The following is a 13858-nucleotide window of genomic DNA, read 5'->3' as shown; positions in this document are numbered from 1 at the left end:
AAAAATTAAAAAAAAAAAAACATTCTTCTCTCACAGGCTGTATAAAAATTGGCAGGAGAGTACATCTGGCCTGTGGGCTATAGTCCAATGATCCTGAGTAGACCATGAACACATTTTATCACATATTATTATATTTGAATGAATGGTTAGAGGTAGCTGGCCATTGTGGATGAGTGATTGAGCTTAGTGTCAGAAAGATCTGGTCTTAAATACTGCCTCTGAAACTTACTGGCAGTGTGAATATGGATGATTCCCTTATTTTCTCTAAGCCTCAGTTTCCTCATCTGTAAAATATGCAAAATGGGAAGCAATGAGGAGAATGAATAAGGGTTGCCCTTCGACTAAAGAAGAGTTCAAGTCTTCCCCCGATACATGCTGACTATATAACCAGAAAGACTACAAATTACAAATAAAGCACCAATGGAGGAAGTTTCCCTGGAAATTATTAAAAAGAAATGGAAAAGGATCATGGAGAATAGGAAGGTTAGCACAGAGATTTTTTTTTTTAAAGAAAAGGGAGATCTATAAACTTGAGGCTAATGAAAATACTTTTGATTTCCTGATAAATTCTAGAACAGATCATTAAAAAGATGATTAGCAAATATCTTCAAAAGGAACCAGTGATTAAAAAGTTCTTCAAGAATAGGCCAAGTTGGATTTACCTCATGTCCTTTTTTGAAAAGGTTATTCAACTAGTATAATGTTGAAGATAACATCTACCTTGAGTTAGCATTGGATAAAGCACCTCATAATATTCTCGAGGAAAAGATATAGAGAGATGTCAACTAGTTAATAATACAATAAAATGAATTTTGAACAAACTGAATGACAGGACTCAAGTATAATTGTGAGAAGAACCTTCATCTTGTCTATCAAGGGTTAAGATTGTACTTACTTTCTATCCATCCATCCATCAATAGAGTGCTGGGCACACTGTTCAATTTTATTTTTAAATTTCTAACATGAGTTTTCTTTTCTCTATTTGCAAGGTTATCACCCTTTAAGTTCTCATTTTATAGTCACTCCCATCACATCACACTCCCCATGCTGTTTCAGTATATTACAGGTTGTTGTGAGAAGTTGAATGGGAATTGGTGGGGGGTGGGAAAGGAGGGGATTATAGAAGATACAGATGACACATGAAAACCAGCAGATGACATAGAAAAAGTTTAGAAATTGAGAAGTGCATAAAATATATGTATGGAATTTTTACTTAAAATTGACTTACCTCTAGCCTTTGACACAAATTTTTAACCCAAATTTTACAATAAGGTACTGTCAACACCTCATAAAAGAAAAAGGAAAAATTCAGACTTTTTTGGTATGAAGGAAGGATCAAAAACTTTTACAAACATTTTCCAGATCAAGGGGACACTGTACAGTATCCCTTATCTTGGAGATGTGAAAAGGATATCTGTAGCTTGCATTTTAACTATTTCTCTGACTCAACTCTCTAATTTATCCGCAATACACCTGGTACAATGATTTTCTTATCCTCAATATACCTGGTACAAAGATTTCTGATCTTATTCGTCACCTTTTCAATAACTTCCAGTGGTTTCCTCTTACTCTTAGGATCACATGCAAAAATGTAAAGCCTTTTGAAACATAGTATCAATTTATCATTTCAAATTTATACAATACCTGCTCTTTAAAAACTCTATGGTCCAGCAAAAACATCTTTCATTATGTTGTTCCTCATTCATGTGATTCTACTCCCTCTTCCATATATCTTTGAACAGTGGTTCTCCATGATTTAAATGCAATCATTCTTCTCTGCCTCTTAGAACTCTGATTTTCTTAAAAGATCAGTCCAAAAGCTACCTTCTATATAAAATGTCTGTCCTGATTCCCCCAAAGTTGAATATATCCTCCCATTCAAGTTACATTATATTTATTTTCTAATTTATTCATGCATATAAATAACACATTGTTTCCTCCAAGAGGTACCAAGCTATGAATTCTCCTTCTTTATGAGATCTGGGTTGACTGGTATCAAGTCCATAGTGAATTATCTTTTCAATTCCTTCAAAATCTTTAGGTACCAAACAATGACTTATGAGGGATGTAGCCAACATAAAAAAGCACAGGATAAAACAACTGTTCCAGTTCCTTTTAGGATTTTAAGGCATCCTTACTCTACAGCTATAGGTGACTGTTCTGCTACAACACCTTTCATAGGTGCACCTATCACTGTCCTTTCCATGACCCCTAGGAAACCTAGTTCTTCATACTCCAATCAAGTCCCCCCAATTTCTAGAAAATCAGGGGAACCTCCTGTGCCCGTGTTGCCTTTTTTTAGCCTTCAGAAGAAATTCAGACAAAATGACCCTGGAAAATTTGAATGAGGAAAAGAACAGAGAAGGTTTCACAGAGGAAGAGGCATCTGAGCTGAGACTTCAAAGAAAAGGGAGAAACAAAGAAAATATATTCCAGGATGGGTGATGGCAAGAACAAATAAATGCCCTGAGGCAAGTAAAACATGGTGAACAGCTAATAAGTTCAGTTTAGCTAAATAAGGGCTGAGGGAAAATAATGGTAAATAAAGCCAGAAGGGTCAGCAGGTACCAGATTAATGGAGGCTATCCTTAAACTGGCAAAAATGTGTATACTTTTAGCCCCAGATGCTTTTGAACAAAAGAATGACAGGTTCAAAACCCACACATTAGGAAGATTATTTGGGGCAGCTTTGCCATCTTCCTCTGTAAGTCAGTGTTGCTCTTGGCTGCCATGTCTTTCCACTTGGCAATGAGATTTTGGCTGGATAAGACAATTTCTAGACTCTTTAGGGTTTCTCATTCTGCATTAAACATTTCTAGGAAATAGTAATAGAGCCAATATCCTTATGTTCATTTATTTCCCACTGACAATCAACAGCTTGTTTAAACAGGTTGGCCAAGCTGCCATAACGTCACAAAGTGCTGCCAATGGAGTATTCTGATCTCAGCTTTGTCATTCCTAACTGTGTGACCTTGGGCAGGTCACTTATCTAAAAGCCACAGTTTTTTCAGCCTCTCCAAGCAGTCTTCAATTAATGACAATGTTCTCCTTTCTGTTCCTTGCGCATGACACTCCATTTCGGGAATTCTGAGCATTTTCTATGGCCAGTCCCTTCAGCTGGAATCCTCTCCCTTTTTGGCTCTTTCCGAATTCCTTCAAGTCTCAGCTAAAATCCTACCCCCTACAAGAAGCCTTTCCCAGTCTCTTTTAATATGAAATGCCTTTTCTTTATAATTATTTCCAATTTATCATGTATGTATCTTGTTTGTACTTGGTTGTTTATGTGTCATTTCCTCCATTAGATCGTGAGCTCTTTGGGGAACAGGAATTATTTGTGCCTTTCTTCTATCCCCAGGGCTTAGCACAGTGCCTGGCACATTGCAAGTAATAAATAAATGCTTAGCAGAGAAAATGAGGTCTCTTCTTTCTCTAGTTTAACTGTTTCATAATATTGTACACATCAAATAGGCAATATTAAGTCCCCAAAACTGAATTAAATGTAAAATGGTTATAATGTCTGCAGTCCCTTACCTCACAAGGGAATTGTGAAGCTCAAATGAATGAAATAGGCTAAAAGAATCGAAACTTTTAAATGCTGTCTAAATGCCAGTTACTATTATGATTTTTCCTTTTGTACTTTCTTCTATTGCTCTTCATTTTATGAGCCTGAAAGACCCTTAAGCATGTTTCAATACCTGAATTTTTTAAAAGTCCTTCTTCCCTAATTCCTGACACATTTTTTTCCCTGACTACCTAACTATAAGAAAACAATAAAAAAAAGCACTTAATTTCTTGAAGCCTGGAACCTAATCTATTTTAGGCTAATGGTCTAACGTGATATACTAAGAATAAACAGCCTTGGGCACAGAAATCATGAAATATTAGAACTATAAGGATTCTTCCACTATATGCCCTTGTATCCCTCAAAAAATATATAATTTTTGGTGTTCTATACATGGAAGAAAAATCTTATCCTACTTATGACATTATTGTTTAGTAGTGAATGTATAATTCTGATAACTAAGGCAGAAATGACTCTGGCTTGAGGTTAATGATTAATTTTGTCCAATACAACACTGGGGGTCTCTTACCTCAAATTGAATAAGCACAGTCCCACTTTCTAGGCCTTCCTTTAGTTGTTCTATAGATTCTTCTAAAGTGTTGTCATATTTTGAATTCATAGGGAGAATGGACTCTGGGAAAAGTTGACAATTTATTTCGTCTTCCGACTTGGCTTCAGCAAATGAATGGACAACTATAAGATACAAAAATTAGAACATTTTGTTTCTGTAGTAAAAAAAATGACTCATAATATTTTCCAAAACATGGTTACATACAAATATAGAAGAGTGATGGCTGTTTACAATTTTTCCTATATGTAACTTATTAAATGGTAACAGAACACAATTAAAGAACAAAATTTAAAAAAAAAAATTGTGGTATAAGAATAAGTGACTGTAGACATACTACATCATGGGGATGTCTTGACTTTTTAGTGAACTGAATTTAAGTGAGCCACTGCTGTGCAAAGTTATCAGCATCATTCCCATTTCTTGAGTCATCCATGCAAGTGGCAGGACAGAAGTCAAGGTGACAGATGCCCTAACTGCACACAAATGACAAACTGGCCTTGCTGCTTTGTTCTATTATTGTTGACTCTTGTAGGTCTCATCCAAGGTTCGGTCTTTGGGTGCTCTGTTTTTTTTTTTTCTTTCTACACTATTCCAGCTGTTGTGTCCTTCAGTGTCCTGCCACTAAACTTACTAATTAGGTGACCATGAGTAAATCATTTAACTTCTTAAAACCTCAGTTCATTTTCAGTAAAATGGGGATGATAATATATGCTATTATCTACATATTTCAGAATTGTTTTAAGGATTGTGTAAGTTAGTGGATAGATATAATTTCCATATCAGTACTTCTAAATTTGGCGTTTCCCCTAAACTGCATATTGCATTTCCAATTATCTGTATTACAAATGCATTTTTCATTTTCTCACACAAAAGAGATCTAAAAAACAATCCCAAACTCAAAAGATTCTTAACATTTTCCCCTTAAATTAGTTAGTTCCCTATCCTTATTTCTATATACCTATTGAAAAATTATCACTCTCCTGTTCACCAAGCTTCTCTTAGTGAACCATCTCAATTGCCAAGTCCAATCATTTCCTTGTAGAACAGATGTTTAGATTTAGAGGTATAAGAGGCTTTGTAGGTCAACTGCTTTCATTTTATAGATAAGGAAAACAGTCCCAAACTGTGAAACCATAAGCTGACAAGGAACAAGTCTGGGATTTGAAAACCAGGTCATCTAGCTTTAGAGTGTGTGATTTCTACTTTTCTGGTCATCTTATACTTGACTGTCCACACACCTCTTTGTTGTTGTCCTTCAGTCATTTCTGACTCTTAATAACATCATTTCTTAGCAAAGATACTAGAGGATTTGCCATTTTCTTCCCTAGATCATTCTACAAATGGGGAACTTAGGCCAACAGGGTTAAATAACTTGTCAAGCATCATATAACTGCTAAAGTCAGAAGTTAGATTTGAGCTCAGGAAGAAAAATCTTCCTAATTCTTATCCCAGTGCTCTATCTATTCACCATCTAGCTGCCACCATTTTACAACTACCATGAAGGCCGCAATTCAACTATCCTGTCCTGGGCTACTTGAAGTTCCTCAAATATGAAGCTCTATCTTTCTCCTCCACGTCTTTGGATTGTCTGTCCCTCATGCCTAAAATGTTTTCCCTCCTCTCCTCTGCCTCTTAATTGTTCTGGTTTTCTTTAATTTTCACTTAGGACCATTTTGGTCCACTCCAGCTGCTAGGGCCTCCCTTCCTAAAATTACCTTCTATCTTCTCTGCATATATTTTCTTTTTCTTTCTTTTTTTTAATATATATTTTATTTTATTTTATAATAACTTTATTGACATAAACCATGCCAGGGTAATTTTTTTTTACAACATTATCCCTTGCACTCACTTCTGTTCTGATTTTTCCCCTCCCCTAGATGGCAAGCAGTCCTATATATGTTAGATATGTTACAGTATATCCCAGATACAATATATGTCCTCTGCATATATTTTCTATGTGCTTAACATTATTCATATGTTTTCTCCATTGGAATGTGAGCTCTTTGATGGAAAGGAGCAGGGTTTTGCCTTTATCTTTGGATCTTAGCAAAATAGCTGGTACATAATAAGGGCCTAATAAATGCTCAATGATTGGCCAACTGCTCTTTTCCTAGCAACACATTGCTTAAATCATAGCTTTATTCCTATTACTTCCAACATGATTAACAAGCAATGACTTTCTAATATATATGAGAGAGGGAGAGAGAGAGAGAAAGACAGATAGGCAGAGAAAGAGACACAGACAGACAGATAAGAATTCAAATCCCTTAGTTTCTCATTCAAATTCCTTAACCAAATAAGAATGACCTACTAGCTTTGCAATCTTTTCTCTCCCTATTCTCCAACATGGACTTTCCATTCCTAGCTAAAGTGAGTTCTTCAGGGTTTCCCTAATAGGACTTGCATTTTTTGGCTGCTTTTCTTTTCTCAGCTAGATGGCTTAGTGTTACAATGCTAAGCCTGAAATCAGGAAGACTAGAATTCAAATCCTACCTGATATATACTAGCTGGATGGCTCTGGGCAAGTCACTTAACCTGTTTGCCTTAAATTCCTTTTCTGTAAAGGGTTGTTGTGAAGACCAAATGAGATAATTTTAAAGCACTTAGCACAGTGCCTATGCACACAGTAAGCACTACATAAATACTGGTTATTGTTGTCATTTTTACAAGTTATGTAACCCTAGTCAAGTAATTTAAATCTCTGTCTCCCTCAGTTTCCTTTTCTATAAAATGGGAATGTTAGCAACTTCCTTCCAAGTTACATGTGAGGATCAAATTAATATAGGCTATGTGCTTCACAAACCTAAAAATGTTGTATAAATACTAAATCTATATAATATGCCATACACACACATATATAATAGTATGAACACCATATAAATACTATCATCATTTTGTTACGATCATTGTCATTTCCCACCTCCATCTCTCTCTCTTTGTATTATCTGAACCAAAGCTATCCCCCAAGGTCCAGCTAAAATATGACTTCCCGTAGCTTTCTCTGATTGTATCTTTATATATATATACATGTGCTATCCCTTCCAGGAAGCTGAGTCTACTTTAATCTTTTCAGTGTCTCTCAAGGTTCTAGTAAGTGCCTAATGAATAACTGGCACATTTAAGTAATTTGTGTCATTCCTGTTGTTTTAGAGTGAATAACAATCACTTATGAGTCAAGGTTGAAAACTGTCATTCATATGAATATAGGCAGTCTCAGCTTCCCTCCCCACAATGCGCTCTTAGAAATCATGTCAGACAAAAGAACAACTTAAAACATGTTTTCCCATGAGAACAACATTGTAAGTGGAGTTTGGAATCTGGATCAAGGACTTTGCATCAAGCCATATTTATGACAAACAGTATATTTAAAAAACAGATATACCTGCTATATACCTTATTAATCATTCAAAACAATAAAATCAGGCTTTAAATCCTCCTAAATGTGCGCAGATGAATTGTATATATCAATTACACAAGAAGTCCTTGTACTATTCAGGACAAAATGTGCATGGGGCACATAATAATTATCATAAATTTTACTTAAAATATTTAATTAAGAATGATTTGGGGTATTTTCTTAGAATCAAGACAGGTTTTATGTGGATGATTTGGGTGGCCCAAGTTCTTAAAACTGTTGTCCAAGAAAGTGTTAACTAATAAAATGTTTTCCTCTTGATATATTTTTTCTTGTCACAAATGGGTACAACTTAAAAGCATTCTACTGATCTTTGATCCTCATTCAAAGTAACAAATAATCAATGAACACTGGTAGTTATGGCCAATCTTTTGAGTTTTTCAACAAGTATTTATTAAGTGCCTACTATATGCTAGCCGGCACTGTGCTAAGTGCTAGGGATACAAAGAAAGTTCAAACACAAGGTCCAAACATCTTGGAGATAGTCAATAAAAATTGTTGAAGCACAGAGATGGAGTACTGTATGAAAAGAACAAGGAGGCCATTATCAATGGATATCAGGATTTATATTTAAGATATAAGAAGCTTGGAAACATAGGAAAAGGCCCAGATCAAGGTCAGACAAAGTAATTAACCTTCGTATCTCAAAAACTTCTTGATGCCATTGCCAAAACTGGGTGGGGCCACTAGCCTACCCTTCTAGATTACCATTCTGTTAGGGTAAGTTTTCATCTTCCATCTATGCTCACCCATCTCTTAGCTATATCAACTCCCTGTTTAGGCTTTCTCAACACAAATCAATTAGAATATAAGGGAATACAAAGAACCTTCCACCCTTATACGTACATATACATATACATATATAATATACATATACATATACACACATATAGATATACACACATACATATATACATATACATATATACTATTAAGGAAGTTTCATAAATACAGAAAAATGCAATAGAGATTAATAATAAATAATAAATGGTTAATATTGAAATAAAACAATACAATTTGTTTTCTTCCTCACTTTCCCTTTCCCTCCCCAAAAAACTATCAGGAAATGACTTCTATTTTTTGGAATGGGTGTCAATGTTAAATTTACTCATAGTCAGTAAATGAGAACCATGCTTTTTGAATAGTTGGTTCCTGTTTATAAGATGTTAAAATACCATTGAATTAAAAATATACTAAATTTATACATATAACATAGCTACTCTTTAGAGACAACACATTCTCATTTGCTGAATTCACTCCTGTTCTTATGCTTAGTTACCTTTCCTTCTGATCAATAGTGCCAGTTCTCTTGTATGCGACTCCCGGCTGGCTTTGATAAACATCACTACTTGATCGTGGGTGTGCTCTGAGATGTCTCTGCCATTTATAAGTACTATTTGATCCCCTTCATTCAGCTTAGGAATGCATTTATCAGCCTGTTTCAAGATCAAAACAAAATTTATTAGGTTACTATAGCTACCTGCCTGGGTAGTGAAGAAATACCATTCTCTTCTATGCTACAGTTTTGGGATGATGATCAAGAATTCACTATTCTCTTCATCAAGTATTCTTTGCAGACAGTATTATGGCTCAGTGGAAAGGACAGAGGATCAGAGTTTAACTCTCCTTTGATACTTCTAACATCTCAGAGCTGTGACTTTGGGCAAGCCACTTCACCTCCTTGTGACTCAGTTTCCTCCTTTCTAAAATGAGTTGAGAAAAGTTGGCTTCAAAGGCTCAGTTTAAGATTTATGATTCTCTGTATTAATAACTGTTGAGAAGACTAAAATTCGAGGCTGTTCTCAAGTAGCTTCAAACAGAATTCAGCTAAAAAAAAGTTTTTAAAGTAAAACTACCAACTACACAGAAGCTCTATTTTCTCAAGGCAGCCAACATCCATTTATTACTATAATTACTAGCAAGCATTATTATCGTTCTGTTTCTATTCTTTTCAGAAAATCTTTTGTCCATATCCTCCCTTCATATCAGTTAACAGCAGCAGTAGCAATAGCAAACATTTCAGTTACCTCATTCCATCTGCTAATAACATCAAGTAAGATGAGCTATAGATGAGACTAAAATTTAAAAGAACTGATAAGTTCGAGACAGAGAATATGATGTCATATAATTTGATAACTATTCAGCAAGAAAAAAGCAAAATGACTAATTTTTAGACAAAGATCTCATAAATTTTACATCTGATAACATGAGTGTTGTCCTTCAAAGGAATAATATGGGGAGGATATACACCTCCAACTTACTGCATTAAACCCCTTTGACTGTTCTAAAATCCCATTCGTGGCTAGTTTCCAAGCTGAAGAAGAAAATCAATATACTTCTTTAACTTTTTTTTTTTAAACAAAAAATAGCAGTGTCCAGGATAAGCAACCATCCGACTTGCTAGACTCTAAATATTTTTATGGCTGCTCCCCAAAAATAAAATCCACTCTCAGAAGATGACCTTTCAGGAACAATGAATATATTTCAAAAAAAATATGATGACAATGTTGATGGTGTTTTGAAAAAATGGTTTATGTTTCAGGTGGTGGCGATAGCACTGGGCTGTCTTCTCCAAAAATGAATAATTTAAGGAAACCAACATCTATTTTGTTAAGTTGTGGTAGGCTTAAAAAAAAAAAACACAAACTAATGCACAGTCTGTTGAGTTGTTTTGTTTTTTTTTTTTTACTACCATCACACCTTATTTGTTGGAATTTTAGGACCTTAGAACTGGTATTGGAAATAATGCAGCTGAACTAGTCACATAAGGGCTAATAAGGCAATTCAAACTTAGATGGCATAAATATCCTAGGGATCTGGCAAACTATGGTCTCAGTACAAGACACACATTAAGACTTGGTGTAAAGTCTGTTTTTGGATAACCAGTAGAGGTAATCATTTTAAAAAATATTTTTAAATACAAAAAACCCCTTTGTTTAAAAATGTAAAAATCATTCTTAGCTTGGGTAGTACAAGTGTAGGTGGCTGGCTAGATTTGGCTCTAAGGTCATAGTTTGCCAAGCCTTGGTCTAGTCCAAGTTAGTTAATGGAGTTAGGACTAGAGTTCATGCTTTTCCCAAACTTGTATCTCATGTAGGTTTTAAGCCATTTAAGGCCAGGAATTGTATTCTAGGCCTTTTTTTTTTTTTTAACTCCCATTATATCTAGAATAATATTGGGCAAAAAATATGTGTTCAATAAATAATTATTTCAATAAATCATAATGGTTAATAATAATGATTAATAGAAACAAATATAGAATACTTCATATTAGGAAGAAAAAATTCTTTAATTATGGTAGAAAAAGATCCTAAGGTATTAGTGAAACACAGGCAAAAGAACTCAAAATCAGTGTTTTAGAGTCGTAAAACTATAGCTAAAGAGATCTAAGAAACGACACAGATCAACTCAAGTACTTCGGCCAAATTAACACAATCAAAGACAGGATTAAAGTCTAATTATCTGCCTATTACAGTATACTGCCAAGGAAATTTAATACTAGTATATCGGAAAAGGGCATTAGAAGAAAAAGAATCTTCCTTATGACCCACTTAGTAATTTTTGAGTCTTATTCTAGTTTCTCAGAAACCATGAAGATAAAGAGAGTTTAATGGGAATGCTGAGAGTTTTAATCCAAATGATTTTAAAAAAAAAGGGTTAAGTAGTTATTTTAAAAAAAGGAAAGGATTCTGTGTAAATGGTAGCAATGTTCTTTGGATTTCCATTAAGGACAAAATATGTGAGAAAGAACCATAAGAAAAAATAGGATTACATTGCTTAAAGAGTGAAGTAGTTATTAAAAAATGAAAGAGTTTTGTATAAATAATGACAATTTTTTGTCATTTCTATTAAGGATAAAACATGCAAGATTTTGGATTTCCTCTAAGGAATATGACTGAATGGATCTGTGATTTCAGTAGCATTAGGAATTTCTAAGTGAGGAAACTTCCTTCACCAATATGCATCTTCTCTGCAACTTATAGTCAAAAGAATTAGCTAGAATAATGATATCAAATTCAAATTGAGACAGGAGTCACATAAGGATCCTTGTGGGTCTCATATTGACTTGGAAAAATCACATGTTGAGTTCATGTGTTTTAATGTATTTAATTTATTTTGTTAACTATTTCCCAATGACATTTTATTCTGGTTTGGGCCACAAAAGGGAATATTATGGATCCATGTAGCATCTCTATTTGAGGCACTGAGATTTTGCTCAGGGTCACATAATCCAGGTCTTGTTGGCTTTGAGGACCCACCACTATATTGCTTCTCATGTGCTAGTCAAAAAAAGCAGCAAAGTCTTAAATTTTCCATAAATTCGACCTTGACCAAATGGCAATGAGTCCCAAAATTTTGTCTGAATTGTAAAAATCTCAGTTTAGTTTATACCTAGGCTTGTTTGTCTTTGAATATATACCTGTAGATCATATCAAAATTCTCCTGATGCAGCCCCAAAACCCTATATCAATAAATATTTTTTAAACTTCCCTGCTCCTTTCCTAGTGCTACTTCCTTTCTCTATTCTTGTTAATCCAGCTAACTACCTTTTTTGTTATTTAATCTCTTATAAATCTTCTCCCCCAAAGTTCAAGCTGCTTGGAACAAATAACATTTTCCCTCACCCACCTTGTTCTGCCACCCACCACTAATCATTCTTTTACCTTGGGGATGTACATGGTAAGAATGGGAAGGATTAGAGAAACTCTGCAACACAAAGCTGAATAATACAGGGTGCCCCCAAAAATCTCAGCATAACTGTACTAAGACTTTTGTGTTGTTTGCGGGGGTTTGACATCTATGTTGAATGCTGCTGCTTGCATGTACAGCAGAAGGACTTTAGGGCTCAGAATAACAAGATGGGGCAATTTTATTTTCAAGAATATAGTAAATAACTTCCTATTCAGACCATAAAGTTTATTAGCAATGATCTCTCTTGATAATCTTAGTGGTATACTGAAAAGGATACCCAACTACAAAAAATAAACAAGACTCTTTATCTTAATTTCATTCCTTATAAAGATAACATTCCTAAGCAATGTGATATCTTAGGAATAATATTCTAAAGCATAGAAATCATACATTTGTGATAGGCTTTAAAAACATGAATCTGGGAAATAACATTTAAAATGTTGACTCACCGGTGACTCTGGGCTGATCCTTGACACCACAAGAGGCATTTTCTGATCAACACCACCCTAGATGATTTCATTAAATGAGAAAAAGTATTTCACATTAATGAAAACAAGTATAATGAAAGATTCCTAAATGCCATGGCTTAACTTTACTTCAGCATAGTACAGAAATCAAAATTCTTCCTGAAAAAAGTTGCCAAGATTTTGATTTCTATTCTTTACATACATATGGAGAAGGTACAATGAGGAGCCCTCTACTTCCCCAATATTTTCCCCATTGTGCTATATTCCACTATTATATTAGAATTTCCCTCTTTATAGGAGTTGTAAACTAATCTAAACATTTTCAAATACAATTTGGAACCAAGTCTATAAAACTATATGCATACCCTTTAATCCAATAATAACGCTACTAAGTCTATATCTCATAAAGATCAAAGGAAAAGACCTATATGTACAAAAATATTTTAGCAGCTCTTTTTGGGAAGTGGGGAAATACCTATCAATTGGGGAATTGCTGAACAAGTTGTGGTACATGACTGTAATGGACTATTATTGTGTTATAAGAAATGATAAGCAGAATGGTTTCAAAAAAAATCTAGGAAAATGTATGTTTACTGATGAAAAGTGAAGTAAACAGAACCAGGAGATCATTGTATCTGTACAATTCAGCAATATTGTAGCAATGATCAACTATGAAATCCTTGATTACTCTGATCAATACAGTGATCCAAGACAACTTCAAGAAATACAGCATAATGAGAATTTCTTCTAGTATCAGATGAACTACACGGCAGCTGGGATAGCTTACAGAGGGATATCAAACTCACAGACTGAAATATTCCACTTTTAACAAAATGTTGAACAAAATATAATCCAAGTCAGTTCCAAAGGGTTCAAGATGGAAAATGTTATCTACTTCTACAGAGGGAATTGATGAACTTTGAGGGTAAAATGAAGGGAAATTTTTTCACTTTCTGGAGTGTCATATATGGATAGAAACAAGTAGACTTCTTAGTGGTAGTGCAACCAGTCTTATAAAGCAGGGTGGAAATCAGAGTATGAAGAGTTTAAATGCCAATCTATCTTACATTTTACATGAGTTACTTTAAAATTTCTGACTGATGGAAAGAAAGTAGAATAATAATGACACATGGGGGATTTACTTCAGGTGT

General features: G+C 34.5%; 1 protein-coding gene across 2 annotated transcripts in view; it reads right to left on the bottom strand.

The window, feature by feature from the left end:
- The window catches only part of PTPN3 (protein tyrosine phosphatase non-receptor type 3), a 239893-nt gene that overhangs the window by 40537 nt on the left and 185498 nt on the right, over nt 1-13858 (bottom strand). For both annotated transcript variants that reach the window (XM_051995555.1, XM_051995561.1), the window contains 3 exons: nt 12690-12746; nt 8828-8984; nt 4092-4255 (listed from right to left, as the gene is read on the bottom strand). In XM_051995555.1, coding sequence (XP_051851515.1) covers nt 4092-4255; nt 8828-8984; nt 12690-12746 — 378 coding nt within the window. The remainder of the gene's footprint in view (nt 1-4091; nt 4256-8827; nt 8985-12689; nt 12747-13858) is intronic.

Source organism: Antechinus flavipes, chromosome 1, assembly GCF_016432865.1.
Source record: "Antechinus flavipes isolate AdamAnt ecotype Samford, QLD, Australia chromosome 1, AdamAnt_v2, whole genome shotgun sequence".
In the NCBI taxonomy this organism is placed as follows: Eukaryota; Metazoa; Chordata; class Mammalia; order Dasyuromorphia; family Dasyuridae; genus Antechinus; species Antechinus flavipes.
The sequence above is the reverse complement of the archived record's forward strand: the minus strand, read 5'-3'. Positions and strand labels throughout refer to the sequence as shown.